We start from the raw sequence: 21,423 nt of genomic DNA on the forward strand, positions 1-21,423 counted from the left end.
CTTTGCTTGACATTACTTGGAATATTTCTTGCCATTCCCATCTCACTTGTACTGTTTCTGTTGAGAAGTCAGGTCCTCGCCTTATTGGAGCTCCCTTGTATATTATAGTCTGTTTCTCCCTTGCTGCCTTTAAGAGTCTTTCTTTGTCTTGAATTTGATATTTTAATTATGATGTGTCTTGGAGTAGGCCTCTTTGGCTTCATCTTCCTTGGTACTCTCTGTGCTTCCTGCACTTGCATAGCTTTTCCTCTCTCCAGGTTAAGGAAGTTCTCTGTCATTATTTTTTCAAACAAGTTTTGATTCCTTGCTCCTTTTCTTTTCCTTCTTGTATTCTTACAATTTGAATGTTGTTATGTTTCATGTTGTCTGAAGTTCCCTAAGCTCTCCTGATGCTTTTTTAGTGTTTTTTCATGCAGTTCTTCTGCCTGGGTGTTTCTTCCTACCTTGTCTCCAAGCTCAGTAATTCAGTCCTCTGCTTCATTCAATTGACTTATAATTCCTAGCAGTGCACTTTTTATTTCAGATATTGTATTCTTCCTGGGTCTTATTTTTATTTTATATTTCCTTTTTCATGTTGTTTTAATTCCCACTTAGTTCCTTGTAGCTGTTGCTGTGTTTTTTGAGCATCCTTATAACAATTTTTAAAAATTCTATGTCTGATAGATTGCTTGCCTCAAATTCATTTAGCTCTTTTACTGGGGTTCTTCCATTCCTTTTGATTGGGTACTCTTTCTTTGTCACCCCATTTTAGGTGGCTCCTTTTGGTTATTTCTGCAACCCAGAATGCTCTGTTTTGTCAGCTATCTTTATGGGGTAGTATTCTGTGATAGGAGTTCTGAGTGACTCAGTGGTTCATTCTTTTGATCTCCTAGTTGGATACTCTAGGGTTGCCCTTTCTTCTGTTCGTGTGGGCTTTCTTTTCATACTCAGGCTTTACTTGCTTGTAGCTTCTATGTCAATGATTTTTCTCCTCTAGTGAGTGGGTTTACTGGTAGTCACAATTCCCACCTTGTCTTGTATGCTATTGTATAAGTGTTGGTTAACAAAGCAGTATTACCAGGCTGGTATTACCAAGCAGTATTACCAAGAAAACCTATGCCAACAAATGGGACCACTCTATTGCATCAGCACTGAGCAAATATTGATAAAGGTGAAGAGAGCTTATGTATATTAAAAGATATGACAAAAGGAATATGAAATGATCTAAGGAGTGGGAAATGTTATTGAATGGTGAGAGAGGAGAATTGATAAGAGTGTGTATATAACTGAGATGGAGATAGCAAGAACAAAATTTTAAATGTAAGTAAAACACATACAGGTGATAGGAACAATGGGGCAAGAAAAGGGAACATATACTATGAGGTCTGAGGTACAATTATAAAGGTGCTGGACAAATGGGAGCAAGACTGGAGAAGAACCACAGCAGGGGACAATAGCAACAATAGCTGAAAGAAGTGTAATCAAGGTGGAATGGGAATAAGAATATTGAACTAAAGCAAAAATTGAATATGAGCTGTCTACCATAAAGTAAATGATGTTAAGAAGATGGAGGGAGAAAACTAATAAGAGCAAGGAGTAAAGCCCAGGTAGAGAGAAGGGAAAACAAAACAAAACAAAACAAATTAGATTCCTCCCTCCACTGATCAGAAGCAAGGGAAGGCAAATGGAGTAAGGCAGGGGGAGAGTTTTATATGAGGTTTAAAGAGCCAATGAATGGTGAATAACCATGAATTCTTTTGGATCAATACAGTAATAACCATGGTATTTTGCCTAACTAGCTATACTTTATATAAGGAGGAAAAGAAATAAGACTCTTATCAGTGGGGGAGAAGAATGTGAGCTGACTTAAAAAAGAGGAGCACTTATGTGAGGTTATATGGAGGAGCAATACTGAAAGTAAGGAATAGGAAGTCAGAGTAGTGTGAGAGCATATAAGTTTACCAGAATAGTAATAAAGCTCAGGAAGATGGTGAAATGGATTAAGACCAGGGAGGGCGCTACGTGGTCTTTGTAATAGCAATAATATGATAGAAAATATGTAACCTGAATAAAAAGAATAAAAACTGAAAGACCAAGAATAGTGAGTTATTTGGAATATGAGTGAGGTGAAAGAACAGAAGATACAATATAACAGAGAGAAAAACAAGCCACAACAAAACAAACAGAACAAATAACGATGACCTATATAAATGAAAGGAAGAAAGAGAAATTAAATTTTAAAAATTCGAGCTCTAGTGAAGGGCAAGGTAAACTTTATCTTGGGTGTTGGTTTTTGCCTTCTGACTTCTAGATCTGTCTCTGGTTTTCTCTCAGCTCCAGGACTTACTGTGTTGCTATTGAATAAAAAAAAGAAAGATAAAAGGAAAGAAAAAGAAGAGCACCCCCTGCTGGTAGCTGCAAAAAAACCCCAAACAACAACAGCAACAAAAAAAATGAAACAACCCCCCCCCCCCCCATAAAAAAACTGTGCCTGGACCGTTTTGCAGATCCTTGCGGCTCATGCAGGCAGTGGGGAGGTTGGGTTCCGTTTTTATGCTGTGGTGCTGTTGCTTGGAAGTGGGCTCACTTTGGACTGCAATAATCACAGGTGTCCAGCTTCCAGCCCATGCCCTCGGAGTGCTGTGCGACCTGCACTCTCCCCTTTGCAACGTCGCATGTATATAAAGCATCTTGCTTTGCATCCCTTTGATCAATCTGTGAGGGAAGTCCAGAGTCTATCTCAGATACTCCATTTGCAGCCCTCCTCTTCTCTCAGCTCCAGGTGTGGCTAGGGTCCTGACCACTCTCTGGCACTGTACCCGATGGGCCACCGACCACCACCCTGGCTTGGGTGTACAGCCAGCTGCATGTGTCCCTGCCCCACCTGTGCTTTTTGTTTCCATCCCCGTGACTTTACAAGCTCAAGCTGCCCAGGGTGGGACTGCGTTTTTTCTCATCTTGGGAAGGGAGGGAGCCATTAAGGTGTTATCATGGAACTGGTCCTCCTTGGAAGTCCAGTGTTGTCCACAGGAGAAGCCACTGCCAAAGGCATCATGCTGGGGACTTTCCCCATCTGCCTATAGTACCTCCTTACCACCCATTTTAAAGCATTCTCTGCTCACTTTGGCTTCCAAACTTCATATCAGCTGGAATTCTGTTGGCTTCAGAAGGACAGGTAAGTGTCCCAGTTGGGTGCTGGAACTTGTGTGCCCAGCTCCCACCTACTTTGCTGTCATCTTCCCTCTCTCCACATTTTTAATAAAATATTTAAAATATAATCACTTTATCTCCTGACTTTCAAAGGTTCTCTTGTAACATTTATCTTATAAAACTATCCTTTATGTGATGCCTTGCTTTTCCCTTGATGCTTTCAAAATACTCATTTTGATTGCTTTTAATGTGTCTCAATGTAGAACTTACAGGTGCCAGTGTTTTGAGGCCCTTTGGGGCTCATGAATCTGGATATGTTTTCTTTCTCCATCTTCGGTAACTTCTCAATCCCAATTGGTTAAAAATAATTTTCCATTTTCTTTCCACTCTCATGCTGAGGGTTTTATAATTCATATATTACTTCTATTCACGCTGTTTCTTAATTCATAGTCTTCACTCAATTTTTTTTCTCTGACAGGATAACTTTAAATGATCACTCTTATGTTTCACTTTTCTACTTGCCTGATTTACTGTAGAAGTTCTCTTGTAATCTCCACTATAGTCGCTGCATTCTTCAAGTCTGGTTTCCATTCACCTTTTTGAAGCCTTCTATTTCTGTTAATGTTCTTGTTTTGTTAACGCATTGTTTTCTTAACATTGTTACTCATCTGTGCTCTTGTGGTTAATTCTTCAGGACCACTATTCTGATTTCTTCATGAGAACATTCATAGATAACTATTACTTCAGGGTCAGCTATGGAAATTTATCACTGTCCTTTGTTTCTGTCATGTTTACTTGATTCTTGTGATACCTGAATTTTTTTGTTGATATACATGGATTCGATTAAATTGTCTCTTCTTTCTAAATGTACAGGTTTGTTTTGGAAGAAAGTCCTTCAATAGTCAGCACAGGTAGGGGCTCTGGACAACACACTGTTTACTTGTGTAATTAATGCTCATTGTTGGAGTCTCTATTTGGATGAGGCCATTTCCAGAGCTCTGAGGTCAGTGGGTGTCACTGGATGGGAAGAGTTAGATACCACTGCTTTCTTGGTTCCATACCCACATGTGGCTGTGGAATGGGGTCTGTAGTTGTCTTGATTCTTTGGTGATGCTTCCTAGGACTCTAGTTAGTGGTAAATGGAGACATGTAACCATTTTCCTATTCAGAAAAAGCAGCAAGCCAGACTCAAAAGCTATCCTACTTCATTGGCCAGAAACCTAAAAGAGGCATAACTGTTCACTAAATTCCCTGGTCATACAGGGCCACTGCCTAGGCTCTGCTGATGGGAAGATTTGCCAGGTTACTCTTTGTATGGATGCCACTGTACACAGGGCACTAGGATGAGCTATGTGGCTTACTGGGTGTTCTACTTAGGCATTCAGGTTAAAGAAAACTGGGGGAATATTCACCAGTAGATAGGGACACAAATTTGCTTTTCTGCCTGAGTGAGGGCATATAATGTGGCTCTGAGGCTTGTGTTGCTTATTGGCTGGGACCAGAATCAGGAAGAATCATCCAGTAAGCTCTCTGGCCAGATAAAACCAGTGACTTGGCTCTGTAGATGTTCAGAATCACGGGCCGGATCTCTACTTAGGGACCAGAGGGACCAATGAGAGGAGGACAAGGTCTGACAACATCTCAGTGCTGCTTGCTAGAAGACCTGCCTGCCTTCCCCATTCCAATAATATTCCACTATCGAGCTCTGCAGCTTTCTCATATGATCCCAGTCAGGAAGGACCTCATGGGCCTCCTGGGAAGCATCTCCTAATGCTGGGGGAAGCTGAATGTCCATGTTGGGCTCTGTCTTTTCCACAGGAGAAACCCTAGACCATGATATGGTTTCTTTATGTAGAACTACCATGGCCTGAGGAAGAGGTTACATGGTCAGAGTATAGCCATTCCTCCTACCCTTTATTATGGTCCTTCTCTGATTCTGTGGCTCAGCAGGTTACTTCATCCATACTCTGGGATGAAGAGTGGTCTAGGATTTTCCAAATGAAGTCTTGTCCATGGATAGCCTTCAAACATTAGTGTGGAGGAAAAACTTGATGAAGTTGGCAAAGATTCAATGAAAAGGGATCTGAAGTATTGGGTGGTCCAACTTTCTTAAAGGAGGAGCAGATTTTAACTCAGGCAAGTGGGCATCATTGATTTCCTTTATATCATGAGAAATATTAAGGGCATGGAAGGCAAAATAACATTTCTGAAGGACTGGTAGGTGCGAAGGCCTTTTCCAATGGTTTCTAGGAGATTGCATGGGTGGTGGGCCAGGGATATGAATCCGTGTGTGACCAACCCCCTCTTTACTGAGAATGAGCATGTGTGCCAACACCCTCCTGTGTAAAGGTAAAAAAAAATAGGCATGGTCTCCACTTTGATGACCCCGAATTTTCAAAATACTGTGGATATCTCTGAACTTGTATTCCCCTCCTTCTCGGACTGAGAGATGGGGTAGAAGAGACATTAGCTATTGGCACCTGAGTGTTTACCAGGGGCATGGCCATGTGCTGAGCTACCATAAACCTCATGGCCTCCTCTAAAAAAGACACTATTATCCACATCTTTTCTACTAGAAAAGCAAAACACAGGGAGTTTAAGTAACTTGCCCAAGAGATTTAGTAAAAGCCAGTATTTCTGTTTTAAAAATAGTTTAGGATTTTATTGAAAAGCAGAATGTGAAGAAAATCCAGGTGTCCCAGTTCATGATGAGAGATGAAGACTAGGCTGTGGGTCATGGGTCTATATTCACAGGACACCAGGGTGCTTTATCCTGCAGGAGCAGTGTAGGTACATCTCACACAGAGAGAAATGCTCACCAGGTAACCAACTTTCATGCTAATAAGCCACAAAATACAATTTCTTTGGTCTTTGAACCAAGTCTCAATGTTCAGTATTGGACTCAGTATGTGTCCAATTTAGTACACAAATGGCTTATAATATTCTGGTGGTTTTGTTCTCTAGAGGTTGGACTATGGATGTGGGAGTGACAAGGTAGTTCTGCGAATTATCTGGGCAGAAGGAGGGATCAGTGGCAACATTCTTGAGGATGGTTGAGAACATATTTGTGGGGGGGGTTGGCCCCATTTGCAGCAGTTGTTGAGGGGGAAGCCCTCCTGGCTGGATGCAAGGCAGATCTTTGGGCCACAAGGCATTTGTGTGTAGTAGGGTTTCACTAGAGTTATGCTCAGGCACTTTCCCTGTAGGGAAGAGAAGAGAGAGAAGACATCCATAAGAAGTCATTAGAATAAGCACGAGAAGAATGTGTTCTTCTTGGCTGAAGGGGGTTGGAGTCAGAATCCACTAAGACCACAGTGAACCTTAGTGATGGCTTTCCTCTCCATGAGTGCTGGACTCCAGCCAGAGCTCCTTCCTGGGGACTTGGTCAGGCATCAGAAGTCTGTTCTGCCTTAATGAGGCAACTCCAGGTTCCTGACTCTGACATCCCTTTTCTGAAACTGGTCAGCTCCCCGCTGGAATGGGAGCTGGTTAAGCAAGAATGATGGAGGCCCTACAACCCCCACAGCCTGAACATTGTCATCCTTTCTTGGTGAGAGTGGGCAGAAATGATGAACCCTCTCGACAGAGCTTATATTTGGCTACAGGCTCCTAAAGCAAGGGCATTTGGGGCACCCTCTGATGTGATACAGGCTGTGGAGGCTATAGCACCCAATGGCTCTTAAAAAGGAAGAATAATGTACTTCCTGAACTTCTGAATGCCCACCTGTCCATCATCTGGGTGCCAGTGTCACCTGAATGTGGCCAGCCAGCCCTCACTACAGACTCTGGGAATAGAACATCCTCCAAGCTCCCTCGCCCATTTGAACAAAGGGTCTGAACACGGAGCAGCCCAGGTAAGGCAGGAGCACTACTCTCGTTGGGCCCTGGAGCTGAGTATAGCAGGCTTATGCTGGTTTGGGGTAAACTCAAGAGATCAGGAGTGCTGACCCAAAGGAGGCAGAGCAATGAGAAGGGTGGTGGCCAGGCCCTGTGGTTCAAGTACAGCTCTGCCACTCCCAGCTTTTGTGACCTAAGACAAGTCACCCAGCATGTCTGTGCATCAATTCCCCTATGGTAAAACTGAAAAATATTAATACCTACCTGTAATGTCAGGATTAAAACAGTAAAATAGTAAGTGTAAAGTTCTTAGGCTACCAGCTGGCCCATTGGAGGGATCAATAAAAATTAGCTATCATTATGATTAAATTCTAAGGAAGAAGTGTAACAATTTGGCTTCTTCCCAAGTCACAGGGAATGACTCAAGAAGTGAATATTTACTACTTGGTAAAACCAGTTGGTGTTGTCAGACAACACTGTGGTTGTGTGTGGGGCAGAGACCGACACCATGCTCACTACCACCTCTGGGACCTGAGTGACCAACCCAGAAACACCTCCATGGAAGTGGTGGAGCCAGCAAATCATTAGGGTCAGTGGTTGGTGGGGAGGGGCAATGGACTGGGAGGCCAATAAAAATTGCTGTCCTGCCATTTTTTATTTTAGTTGGCAAATTTGAAGTAATGCTCTAAGAGTTTCCTGAGATGACAATGCAAGAAAATTCACAGATGCCATGTCCAGCATCAGCATAGCAGGGAGGCATCTGAGCCCACATTTCTCCACGTCTTGAGCATCCTCCTTGTCAGATGCCAGACAGGGTTCTGTGACCCACAGTCCCAGAGAACAACTGTCAGGGGTAAAAAGCAAGGCCTCTAGCCCATGGGGAGCATCCCTATGCCCCTGCTTACCTTGTCCCTGGGCTGACACCACATTAGTGATACTTGGTTGCAGTTTTGGACAAAGTCACACGACATGTCCAGTTTGCCCTGAAAAGCAGACGTGGTTGTAAGGAAGCCCTAGGCACGGACAGACGAGACAGTTTCCTGTGGCTCTCTATGGCTCCCGAGGACTATGTCCCAGGAACTTGCTGAGACATAAGTGCAGCTTTAACCTGGTGCAGGGACCAAGCAACTTGTATGTTTGGGGGCAGTGGGCGGGGTGGGGGTAGGTTACTCTGGGTCACAGACTATTTAAGATGTGGAACAAGTCAGAATTTTTGGTGTAGAAGTCAGGTACTCCTTTTAGAGGAAAAGTTCAAATGTTGGAGGAGATAAGAGGAGGCCAGGAGAGGTCCTGAAGGGGCAAAATATGTAGGTATGGGGGACCTAGGCAGGAGTTGGAACAGGAGGAAAGAGGGCAGGTACTTGAGGGGCACGTGAGGGGAAGGCAGGGAGGAGGACCCATGCTCTGCTCATGGGCATATTCCTGATACTGTGGGTGGAGGATGGATTGTGGAGAAGAGGCAGGAAGAAACAAAGACCTGAAAGTGCCCCTGGACACACTGCATGGGCACCATGGCTGTAGAATCTTGTGGTTCTGACCCTCTGGGCCCTGGGGTTGGGGCTGGGCCCTGGTGGGTTGGGGCTGGGTCCTGTGAGCCAGTAGTACAAGATCCTGGCAAGTGGTTTCCTCCCTCTGTGGAAGCATGTTTTGGCTTCTCTGTGCCCCTACACCGACTGTCAGGGATGAGGCAGGACTGGCTCTCTAGCTGCCATCTTAAAATCAAGGAGGAACTAGTACACCTGACAGGAACAAAGGTAGAACTGTGGGAAGAGAAGGGCGAGGCCAGGCAGAGACCAGGGGATCTTTCTTTCTCAAAACAGTCAACTGGACCTGGCCCTCTCTATCCCTGTCACCTCATGCCTGCTGCCAGGCTGGGCCCTCCCTCACCAGGATGGACCATCACACTCCCTGGGTGATGGACATTTCCTTCTGTCCCCTCCTCTGTGGAGCCCTTCGTGCCCCATCGGAGACAGTCACAAAGACAATGCAGTGAGCTCTTCCCTCACTCTGCTGAAAGGACTTCTGTAAGAGCAGTAGAGCCACTGGCAGTTCTGGGTACTTTCAGTGGTGGTAGGGACTTGGATAAGGACGTTTCTTCCCCCTGACTATGCTAGTTTGTTTATGATTCAGTTTGTATTCACTTATCCATCTACTGGCCAGAGAAGCCCAGGCCACTGGTGGAGTTGATAACAATCTCTGTGAGAACCAGAGGCTGACTGGCTGTGAGCCAGCCCCCAATATCCCTAAACCAAGGGAGAGAATGTGGGGTAAGGATCCAAGTGATGAAAGCCCAGTGCCCTTATATTTCATCTCACATAAACCACACCTCTTGGTCCCAGGCCTCTGTGGCATAAACCTGAAGCCCTTCTCCTCCCATATCCTAGCCTTAGGGTCACAGCTCCCTCCCTAAGGACCCTTCTCACCTCTCCCCTTTGTATCCTGTGTTCTTGGCACCCACAGCAAGGGACAATCACTGTTGGGCATGTCTGTATGTGACACATCTTTGGCTTCTAGAAAGAGAAAACACAGCTTCCTGGTTTGGCAGCCCTGGGTGCAGACACAAGCTGTCAGTTTCCCCATTCCTCTCAGCTTTTGGAATCTCAGCAAATGTTTGTGGGGGAAGTCAAGGACAAATGAGTAGCACCCTGTAACATAAGAGAGTGCCCTCCATGGGCACTCTGAATCAGAAGAGAAGTTCTTTTGGTTTTGCAAATATGACTCTTTCCAGAAAGACTAGCAAATTCATTGCAGTCCCCTTGGTGTTGCTGAGGTTGCCCTTGTTGAAGAAGCCTGGTCTTGAGCTGTGTAATGTAATGGAGGCTGTCAGGGTGTGAGCATTGGCAGGTGATGGGGCTGTATTCACTTGATTCTGACTGATTTAGCCCCCCCAGGTCACACAGCAGCCAGCACAGGGGCCACCACAGACTGAGGCTAATTTTCCCCCAGATCCCACACCCATGTTGCCTCTGTTTCTGGGACACTGTGCACCGGCTACAACTGTGAGCCCTGGTTAACTCAGAGCCCTCACCCTGAGTTAGCCCCAACCTGCTCGCCTGACCCTTAGTCCCTGTGCTCACCGAGGCTGGGCCTCCCTCATAGCTCAGTGCCAGGTCAGACTCCCTCCACCCTCCTCAGCCCTCTGGTCACTACAGGCCACCCCAGCCAAGCCCTTTCCCTGGTAGGAGACAAGGAGGCGACCAGGGAAATGGAGCTTAATGTACACCAGAGCCTGGAGGGGGAACTAGGTCTCTGGATCAGGCTGTGTTGGGAGCCAGGAAAGTTGTCTGGGTGACATTTGGTGAGTTCCAGGTCCTCCTTGTCTCTCCATGCCCCTCTGTCACCCTCTTGTTCCTCCCAGCTCTTACTGCCCAGGTGGGTGGAGCTGGTGGTGTGGGGTCTGAAAATGGTCCCAGGCTACAGGAAACCTCTTTGTCAAGGTCACTGTGCCCATTAGGCCTGCTGACAACATCAGGAGCAAACCATGACTTACCTTTTCTTGATCTTGCACTGGTGGTGACTTCTTGATAGTCTAGAATGTTAAAGAGACATAAGTATAGGTAGAAGGGGCCTGGAGGGTTCTGGGAGGCCCTGTTGACAGGGGGATCCTGTTGTCAGCATCAGAACACAATATGGGCTTTGGGGTGTCCATCTGGATGTCACTGTCTGGATGTCTGGGACAAGAGGCCTCACTTCCCTGAACCTCAGTTGTGAGGGGGGAATTGAAAGCCCCCTGTGGGATCCACAGGGAAAGAGCCAGTCTGAGGATCCTGGTTCCTGGTACAGGCCTCGCAGCTGGTGGATTTCATCAGCTGCTCACCATCATATGAAGACAGAGCACCGGCCCATACCCCTTTCTCCCTGCACCACCTCTCCCTCCTCCTGCAGCCCTCCCTTGCCTCCCAGCCCTCAGAGATAACAGTCCCTCTATCACCCAGGAGTTTTTTTCCTGCCCCGCTTCCCCCGGTTCCACAGATCAAACCTGCTTGCCTCTTGCTGGTTTGCTCCATCCTTTCACACCTCTGCTTTCCACTGTCTTCAATCCCACCCTCTGGCCCATGTCCTTTCAATCCCAGCTAGCCAGTGCCTCTGCCTCAATCCCTCCCTGGGGCCAGACTCTGTCCTTTGTTGTTGCTCAGGTTTCATTGAGCACTTGCCACAAACTATAAAGTTGATATTGTTTCCCCTCATGTGCCCTCATACCAGCACCAAACCAGATAACAGCCTGTGAGCTCCTGGAAGGTTGGTGGCCACTTCAGTTCTGTCCCTCTGTGCCCAGCATAGGTCTCAGCACTTCCTGGCCCTTAGTCAGGACAAAGGCACTAGAGATGAGCAGAGACCCAGGTTGGTCTCATGGGTCCTGTGCTTGCTCCTCCCCAGGGGCCAAGGCAGCACATAGGCCATATCCCTGGGGAAGCATGAGGCAGGCGGCTCCTTAGAAGCTCAGGGAGTGCCTGTGCCCAGGAATGTAGGACAGAGTCTGCACCTTTTTCTACTCATGTGACAATATTGGAGTTAATTGGATCCTACCCACATGTGGGTTCATGAAGTAGTTAGGCATGTTATTGCCTTGGAATGTTTACAGGGCTGTGTGGGCAGTAGTTACTCACCTTCTTGCAGCACCAGATGCACCAGATCAATAACGGGAACATGAGCAGGGCCAGGATGAGCACAATGAAGTACAGATGGCTGACAATGAGTGTGAACTGTGGGGAAGGCAGTGGGGGAGATGGCAGGGCAGGTGGTTGGGCAGGTGGTGAAGTTGGTGGCTTGTGAGGTGGTGGGATAGGTGGTGGCACTGGAGTGCTGCTAGTTGGATGGACAGGTGGCTTGGCAGGTGGTAATGTTGGAGGACTGTGAGGTGGTGGGACAGGTGGCATGGTGGATGGTGGTGTTGAAAGACTGTGGGGTGGCAAGACAGGTGGCTGGGCAGGTGGTGGTGTTGAAGGCCTGGGAGTTGGCGGCACTTGTGGTTTGGTGGGTGGTGATATTTGAGGACTGCGAGGTGATGGAATGGGTGGCTTGGTGGGTAATAGCATTGGAGGACTGTGGGGTGAAGGGACAGGTGGCCTGATGGGTGGTAGTGTTGAAGGCTTGTGTGGTGGTGGCACAGATGGCTTGGTAAGTGGTGGTGTTGGAGGACTGAAGTGTGGTGGGACATGTGGTTTTTCAAGGTTTGGCTTTGGAGGCCTGTGAGGTGGCTGGAAAGGTGGCTTGGCAGGTGATAAAGTTGGAGGTCTGTGAGTTGGTGGGGCAGGCGGCTTGGTTGGTGGTGGCATGGATAGACTGTCAGGTGGTGGGACAAGTGGTTTGGCAGGTAGTGTAGTTGGTAGCCTGTGAGGTGATAGAGCAGATTGAATGACAGTTGGTTGTATTGAAGGTCTATGAGGTGGTGGGATAGGTGGCTTGGTAGGTTGTGTCATATGAGGACTATGAAGAGGTGGGGCAGGTAGCTTGGAAGAAGGTGACACTAGAGGACTATGAAGTGGCAGGACAGATGTCTTGGTAGATGGAGAGGTTGGAGGCCTGTGAAGTGGTGGGACAGGTGGCTTTGTAGGTGGTGGCATTGGAGGCCTGGGAGGTGATGGGGTAGGTGGCTTGACTGGTGGTGATGTTGAAGGCCTGTGAGGTGACAGTACAGGTGGCTTGGTAGGCGGTGGCATTGGAGGAGTACGAGGTGGTGGGACAGGTGCCTTTGTGGGTGGTAGTGTTAAAGGCCTGGAAAATGGCCAGACAGGTGGCTTGGTGGGTGGTGAAGTTGGAGGCTTGTGAGGTGATGGGACAGGTGATTTAGCAGGTGGTGGTGTTGAAGGCCTGTGAGGTGGTGGGACAGGTGGCTTGGTAGGTGGTGGCATTGGAGAACCACGAGGTGGTGGGACAGGTGCCTTTGTGGGTGGTAGTGTTAGAGGCCTGGGAGATGGCAGGACAGGTGGCTTGGTAGGTGGTAAAGTTGGAGGCTTGTGAGGTGATGGGACAGGTGATTTAGCAGGTGGTGGTGTTGAAGGCCTGTGAGGTGGTGGGACAAGTGGCTTGGTGGGTGGTGAAGTTGGAGGCTTGTGAGGTGATGGGACAGGTGATTTGGTAGGTGGTGGTGTTGAAGGCCTGTGAGGTGGCGGGACAGGTGGCTTGCTAGGCGGTGGCATTGGAGGACTAAGAGGTGGTGGGGCAGGTGCCTTTGTGGTTGGTAGTGTTAAAGGCCTGGGAGATGGCTGGACAGGTGGCTTGGTGGGTTGTGAAGTTGAAGGCCTACGAGGTGGCGGGACTGGTGGCTTGCTAGGCGGTGGCATTGGAGGAGTAAGAGGTGGTGGGACAGGTGCCTTTGTGGGTGGTAGTGTTAAAGGCCTGGAAAATGGCCAGACAGGTGGCTTGGTGGGTGGTGAAGTTGGAGGCTTGTGAGGTGACGGGACAGGTGATTTAGCAGGTGGTGGTGTTGAAGGCCTGTGAGGTGGTGGGACAGGTGGCTTGGTAGGTGGTGGCATTGGAGAACCACGAGATGGTGGGACAGGTGCCTTTGTGGGTGGTAGTGTTAAAGGCCTGGGAGATGGCAGGACAAGTGGCTTGGTAGGTGGTAAAGTTGGAGGCTTGTGAGGTGATGGGACAGGTGACTTAGCAGGTGGTGATGTTGAAGGCCTGTGAGGTGGTGGGACAGGTGGCTTGGTAGGTGGTGGCATTGGAGAACCACGAGGTGGTGGGACAGGTGCCTTTGTGGGTGGTAGTGTTAGAGGCCTGGGAGATGGCCGGACAGGTGGCTTGGTGGGTGGTAAAGTTGGAGGCTTGTGAGGTGATGGGACAGGTGACTTGGCAGATGGTGGTGTTGAAGGCCTGTGAGGTGGTGGGACAGGTGGCTTGGTAGGTGGTGGCATTGGAGAACCACGAGGTGGTGGGACAGGTGCCTTTGTGGGTGGTAGTGTTAGAGGCCTGGGAGATGGCCGGACAGGTGGCTTGGTGGGTGGTAAAGTTGGAGGCTTGTGAGGTGATGGGACAGATGACTTGGCAGGTGGTGATGTTGAAGGCCTTGGAGGTGACAGAACAGGTGGCTTGGTAGGTGGTGGCATTGGAGAACTACGAGATGGTGGGACAGGTGTCTTTGTGGGTGGTGGTGTTAAAGGCCTGGAAGATGGCCAGACAGGTGACTTGGTGGGTAGTGAAGTTGGAGGCTTGTGAGGTGATGGGACAGGTGACTTGGCAGGTGGTGGTGTTGGAGGCCTGTGAGGTGATGTGGCAGGTGGTTTGGTTGTTGGTGATGTTGAAGGCCTGTGAGGTGATGTGGCAGGTGGTTTGGTTGTTGGTGATGTTGAAGGCCTGTGAGGTGATGTGGCAGGTGGTTTGGTTGTTGGTGATGTTGAAGGCCTGGGAGGTGATGTGGCAGGTGGTTTGGTTGTTGGTGATGTTGAAGGCCTGGGAGGTGATGTGGCAGGTGGTTTGGTTGTTGGTGATGTTGAAGGCCTGTGAGGTGATGTGGCAGGTGGTTTGGTTGTTGGTGATGTTGAAGGCCTGGGAGGTGATGTGGCAGGTGGTTTGGTTGTTGGTGATGTTGAAGGCCTGTGAGGTGATGTGGCAGGTGGTTTGGTTGTTGGTGATGTTGAAGGCCTGTGAGGTGATGTGGCAGGTGGTTTGGTTGTTGGTGATGTTGAAGGCCTGTGAGGTGATGTGGCAGGTGGTTTGGTTGTTGGTGATGTTGAAGGCCTGGGAGGTGATGTGGCAGGTGGTTTGGTTGTTGGTGATGTTGAAGGTCTGGGAGGTGATGTGGCAGGTGGTTTGGTTGTTGGTGATGTTGAAGGCCTGGGAGGTGATGTGGCAGGTGGTTTGGTTGTTGGTGATGTTGAAGGCCTGGGAGGTGATGTGGCAGGTGGTTTGGTTGTTGGTGATGTTGAAGGCCTGGGAGGTGATGTGGCAGGTGGTTTGGTTGTTAGTGATGTTGAAGGCCTGGGAGGTGATGTGGCAGGTGGTTTGGTTGTTGGTGATGTTGAAGGCCTGGGAGGTGATGTGGCAGGTGGTTTGGTTGTTGGTGATGTTGAAGGCCTGGGAGGTGATGTGGCAGGTGGTTTGGTTGTTGGTGATGTTGAAGGCCTGGGAGGTGATGTGGCAGGTGGTTTGGTTGTTGGTGATGTTGAAGGCCTGGGAGGTGATGTGGCAGGTGGTTTGGTTGTTGGTGATGTTGAAGGCCTGGGAGGTGATGTGGCAGGTGGTTTGGTTGTTGGTGATGTTGAAGGCCTGGGAGGTGATGACAATGGTGAACTGTGAAGTGTTGAAACAGTTGGTTTGGTAGGTCTTGATGTTGGAGGACTGCAAGTTGGTGGGACTGTTGACTTGGTGGGTGGTGGAGGAGGAGGAGGAGTGCATGGTGGCGGGACAGGTGTCTTGGCCAGTAGTGAGGTTAAAGGCCTATGAGTTGACAGGACAAGTGTCTTGTCAAGAGGAGGCTTAGGAAAATTGTGAGGTGGCAGAACAGGTGGCTTTGCAGGTGGTGGTGTTGGAGGCCTGTTAAGTAGTAAGGCACGTGGAAGAGAAGGCATTCCGGCAGGAGAAGGGGCCGACGGTGAAGAGACTGGAGGGGCAGTTGACATCTTTCTCTGCAAAATGCACACATGCTAGAGGCTTGTGGTGGGCCTTGGTAGCCTCCATACACTGGACCAACACCAGGCAACCCCACCTACTGCCTTGTCAAAATACTTCCCTTCTCAGTTTGCTTCATCCACAGTGTGGCCCAGGGGAGCTAGGGAGCCAGGGTGGGAACCAGAGCTACTGTGGAGCCTTTTGGCCTCAGAACTTTCCACTAAACCTGATCACTCTGTAGCTCAGCCCTGACAAGAAAGTCTAAAATTCTCTGTGAAGTTACAAACCAGCCCTTACTGCAGGTTTCAGGGACAGGACAGAGACTGTATGAGGACCATGCAATTTAGATATTCAGATGGGTGAAGAGGTGCTTCTGTGGCCCACTGAGAGTGTGGGGTGCAGATGCAGAGGCAGGAGACCTACTCTGTCGCCTCATTGCCTCTCTCCCATCTCCAGGATCTGCAGCCCCAGGAAAAGCTATTCAATGTCTCTGAGCCTCCATTCCCACATCTGTAAGGAGGAAATAAGTGGTCACTTGTGAGGGTGAGAGAGTTTGTAGAAAGTCCCAGCATAGGTTAGACCCATGTCGGGACTTACAGAATGGAAACTACTGTCTTGTTATTCATATCTTAGAGAAAGTATGCTGCAACTGTGGACCTGTGTGCTGCACAGACCTTCCCTAAGCCCAGGCTGTGCTGACAGTGAAGCTGCAGAGGGACAGTGGAGAGAGCCTGTGCCAGGACAGGAGAGAGGGTGGCTGAAAGGGGAGGCAGAGTCAGGGCTGATGGTGATGCTGCTGTGCTGGGCCTGCAGCTACAAGGCTGCTCCTGAGTCCTCCTCTAAATGTGCCTGCTGATGGGCAGGACTCCTGACATCAGTTCAGGCTGCTGGTTTGTGACAGGATGTCCAGGCACAAGCAAAGACAGAGTCAGATGGAGGACTGTCAGCACTGTTGGGACCCTCACAAGCTAGCACTGGACACCAGAGTGGTGGCAATTAGACACAGGAGTCCCTCCTGCCAAGCCACACTTTGTTCAGCCTAACTCTCTCTGTTGGCACCTGATTATATTCTGGGGCTAAGGTTCCTGGATGATGTGGAATCTGTAAGGTGGGCACCTGGGAGCACTTCATTCGCAGCTTCCTTTCCCTGAGCTGAGCACCTGGTTCCTCCCATAACCTTGAGGTTTCCCACCTACAGAGGGACAATCTTCCTGCAGAGTTCACAGGGAATTAGCAGAGAGGGCCAGCTGAGGAGCAGGAGAGAGGAGGAGAGGCTGAAGGGAGGGTGATAACATCTGCAAAATGACAGCTTGTGTTCTCCAAGCCATCTCAGCAGCCAGGGGCTCTGATTGTCATGAGTGGGTGCTGAGCCACTGGAAAGTGAATCCAGTGTAGTGGGAACACACTGTGCATGGCCACTGCTGGTCCAACCTTTCCTATCTCCATTTTGGGGTCTGGATTTGGAGGGCTTGGGTTCCCCAGGATTCTGAACTCTGCCTCTAGCACATAGCTTCCAAGCCTTCCCAACTTCAGCTGGAATCCAGATGAACCTTAAAATCCCTAACACTAGCCCCAGGCCAGGGGAGGTGGAAAGGTGGAAGACAGTAGGGTCAGAACCTCAGAACAGTTTCTGGGTTCTGCTTAGAGCTCTAATTTGCTTCTCCGTGTGCTTCAGTGACCCTTGGCCACAGAGAAAGCAGAGGTTCTGCAAGGCCTAGATATCTGGCTGTACCCTGGTATCTTATAGACATACTCTCAGGGTACTTCCCAAACTTCAGTGAGGGGACAGCTCTCCAATTAAGATCAAAAGGCCCCCAAGGGTCTGTCAGATCCTGCCCCTGTCTGCCGGAGCTGTCTGGTGGGCCTGCCTGGGGTCACTGTTCCCTTCTCTTATCTCCAAAGAGTGTCTCTCCATCCAGTAGGGGCTTTGTATAGTGCCACCCTGACACTCACACAGTTCCTACTGGTCACTTTCAAAGTTGAGTCCTGGAACTTGACACCACTGTTGAGGCTGTAATCAACGATGACCACCCTAAGAACAGAAAGGAGAGATGGTGACCACCAGCCCAGTGACACAGTTCTTACTCTTGGCTATAACCGTAGCAAATAGCTCTCTGTTCATTGTAATGACTAGACATCAGGCATTGGGGTCCCCTGAAAGGGTGACAGCATGGGTAAGGAAAGCTCATGTTCAGGCCAGATAGGGTCACCTTTTCAAGGGAGGCTAACGAGACAGTGAGGAGCCCTGCATGAGACCAGGGGCCCTCATGACCATGGGTTAAGTGATGAGACATGGCTGCTTGGTGTCACCATCCCCACATTTATATCCATGAAATAAGTTGGCTTAGCTCCTGAAGGCTGCCAAAAGCAAAAGTACCATCCCTGTGGCACATTACCTTACCTACCCTGCCCTCCTCGTGAGAGCCAGGCCACGGCAGATCCCTGAGAACCTTGGATGACCACCCTTGGGAGTGATTGATCAAAGAGGGAGCCCTGAGCCATCTCAGAGACAGACACATGTTGCCCCAGTAGAGGTGACATTCTATTTTCTAGACACTTCACGGGGCCCCAAATTGCCCACCTGGTTCCCAATTTGGAACACTTACTGTCCAGCCTTGTCAAATACATGTCCTGGGCAAATTAGTTTTTCATTTGTCATATTGATGGCTTTTTTTGCTAAAAGGAAACGATGAAAATAATGTCAATGGACATGCCCTTTTATCCATCTCCCCTTCCCACTGCCCTTGGCAAGCAGAGGTAACACTTTGGCAGATGCCAGCTTCTCTTTACTTCCTTCTTCTGAGCACCTACCATGCCCCAGTACTGTGTACTGCTCTGGTGTTTAATGGATATGAGGCAGGCAGAGTCTCAGTTCTCAAGATCCTTATGATTTAAAGATTGGAGAAAAAGATGGATAATGAAATAACAACAAACAAAATAAATGCAGAGAGTAAAAAGTACTGCGACCTCAGTGAGCAACAGAAGGGTAGTGCAAGGGGAAGGGACAGCTGCTTAGGAATGGGTGACCTATTCTATCTTTAAAAATACAGTTTCTCTTCAGAGTTTCATCCAATATTTTCTTCAGTTACCTTTTAAAAATATTTCTTAAAATTAAAAACCTTTGCCCTGGATGGTGTGGCTCAGCGGATTGAGTACTGGCCTGTGAACCAAAGGGTCACTGGTTTGATTCCTAGTCAGGGCACATGCCTAGGTTGTGGGCCATGTCCTTAATAGGGAGCATATGAGAGGTAGCCATACATTAATGTTTCTCTCTGTCTTTTTCTCCCTCCCTTCCCCACCCTCTAAAAATAAATACATAAAATCTTTAAAAAATAAAAAAATCTTATACACTGAAAACAGACAACATAAAATATTAAAATATTGGCTTATATTTTTCTATTTTATACTTCTCTACATTTTCTTAAATGTTTCTTTAGATATTTAAACCAAAACAGAATGTAAATTAAAACAACCAAATCGATCATCATCAGTGCATCGGAAGTACTGGCAATCAACAGCCCTGATGATCCACTTCCCATAATATCCAGGCTGGGAACAGGTATGTGGTCAGCAAAGGGGCCAAGGGATGTGGGATGGGCTCACCAGTGAGAGTCCCTGGCCTTGGTCCTCCTTGGATAGAAGCACTAGTGATCTCCATGGTGGGAACCACAACCCACAGACCACAGAGGTAGCATATGAACACACTTCCTGAGGAATAGGCTGTGTCCCATCTTCCTCAACCAAAGTCATTTCAGGGAGGCTGAAGGCCCTGACTGGGCAATCAGATCACCTGAGTCTATGTTGCAGCTCTTTCAGCACCAGCTGCTGACTCTAAGCAAACTCTTTTATGGCTCCACTCTCTGGCTGTAGACCCATAAAAAAGGTGGAACAGTGAGTATGTTTTGAGAATTAATTGTGAGAGTGGATACAAGGCACTTCATGCAATCATGGCTCAATAAATGTTAGCTATACATGTAAAAGAGATACTCAGTCCTAAACCTCTCCTGGCACAGTATAGACTGAGGAAAACCTGATTCCCTGAGGCCATCTATGCCCTGTATTGTGTGGGGTGTAGCAAGACCATCCAAAGCCCCATTCTGTGTACTTTGGAAACAAGGACATATGACCTAAAAGTGTTCTTGGCGGGGCAGGAGTGGCTCTAGATATACCAGATGGTCTGGAATAGAAGTCGTTAATCATAATATAATCATTTCAAATGAATGCATCAAGGGGCTGACTAGGAAAAGTGGGGAGGGTGCACAAAGTCCAGCTCTACCCCAGTACTCCCTGGGAAGATGACACCCACCTTGGTGCTGCCATCATGGAGGTCTACCTGGTGCCTGAGAGTTTTCATTAACTGGTGTGTTTTTATTTTAAAATTAAGACCTTCCATGCATTACTGATCTACATATATTATGAAGCTTAGTTACTATAGTGATCATAATGACCAATTTACACAGAAGAGAAAAAAGAAGCTGAGAACCAAATACTCATTTGGTCAAGGTCACATGCTAATGTGTGCCTGTGCCAAATTGCAGGGCCCAGGCCTGGCAGATGGCACCTTCTCTCAATCCAAGGTGAGCACACACTCCTGGGAAAGCTACCAGTGCACCTGGCACAGACTCAGATGTGAAGCTGCCTCCATTCCCCACCAGACTAGACTTGTGGGATTTATTACTCAGCTCTCATAGGAACTGAAAGCTGAGGAAAGGGTGCAGTAATGCAGCTGTGAGGGAGACCCAGACCCCAAACCCACCCTCAGCAGGAGGACAGCCCTGCTCCAGATGCTGTTGTGGTGATAGGGATTGATCACCTCCTTCTTTGCACATGAAAAAAGAGATGACCAGGCTTCCCAGGAAGTTTCCTCCTTTCTCTTGTCCAGGTTGCCTCTGTCATCACAGTGTCCACAGCAAATGGTCAGCAAGGGCTTTGAGTGTGATGTTGACTAAAAGAAGTATAGCCTTGTGTGGGAATTTTTTCACTAAGAGGCACCAAAGGGCTACTTACTGTAGACCATATTGTTGTCCAGATTATATCTGCAAACATATTCACTCAGTCTATGTGGTTGTAGGGCATGAGTATTAAAACCCAGGTTGTAGACTTCTGCAAGGGTAACATAGAAATGTCCGTGTGAGAAAGGGATGGGTGCTGTTATCCACTGATGTCACAATTATGGCAGACCACCCCATAAAACAGAATTCCCAGGGGACTCTCATGGGGAAGCAGCTGTGTCTAAACCACTATGTGTACTCCCTGGGCCACACCCCCAATCTTCACTTACTTTTGCTAAGGGTGCACTATGAGGGGGCTGGGGTGGGTCTTAAGTTCTCAGGGAGCTTCTCACCACAGCTCCTGACCATGGAGCACATTCAAGGAACCCAGCCTCATCTTGTCATGTGCATCTGACCTGGAAATCTTTGACACCCAGTAAGGGTGTAGGCAGTGCTCTCCACCACGACCTCCCTTACAGAAATGAGAGGAAAGTGCAGACCACACAGCTAGAAAATATCCCTGCCTTACATCAAGCTGAGCACCCAGGCATGGGTGCCTCAGGGCCTATTCTGACACACGGGGCTCCATTTCCTCCCTGTCATTCTGTGTGTGTGTGGTAGCCTAGCAGCCTTAGGGGCATGGGTAGGGGTTAGGTGAGACAGAAAGGAGCTGAGTACCCTGCACAGGACGTTCCATCATATGAGAAGTCCTGTCTTAGATGAGGTTCCAGAAGTCAGCAGATGACTGCTCTTCTTCTGCCTCTTGCTGACCCTCCATGGACCTCACCAATCCACCCTGAGTTACCAAGCCTTTCCTCCTGTCAGTGTGGAGATGCTACTATGCTAAGGTACTCTTCTGGGCCCAAGGCTTTCCCCAGGATGCTGGGTTCCTGGCATTTCCTGAAGTAAATAC

The 21,423-nt window shown here is 48.4% G+C and overlaps 1 protein-coding gene across 1 annotated transcript; it reads right to left on the reverse strand.

Annotated features, from left to right (window-relative positions):
* Positions 1-2,562: 2,562 nt before the first annotated feature.
* On the reverse strand, positions 2,563-14,018 carry LOC128627180 (uncharacterized). Its single transcript, XM_053663861.1, has 3 exons — positions 11,574-14,018; positions 10,457-10,495; positions 2,563-2,694 (listed from the first exon to the last, which is right to left on the reverse strand). The coding sequence occupies exons 1-3, from the start codon at positions 14,016-14,018 to the stop codon at positions 2,563-2,565; spliced, it is 2,616 nt and encodes an 871-aa protein (XP_053519836.1).
* Positions 14,019-21,423: the final 7,405 nt, after the last annotated feature.

Source organism: Artibeus jamaicensis, unplaced genomic scaffold (genome assembly GCF_021234435.1).
Source record: "Artibeus jamaicensis isolate MK-2021 breed Jamaican fruit bat unplaced genomic scaffold, CSHL_Jam_final contig_332, whole genome shotgun sequence".
In the NCBI taxonomy this organism is placed as follows: Eukaryota; Metazoa; Chordata; class Mammalia; order Chiroptera; family Phyllostomidae; genus Artibeus; species Artibeus jamaicensis.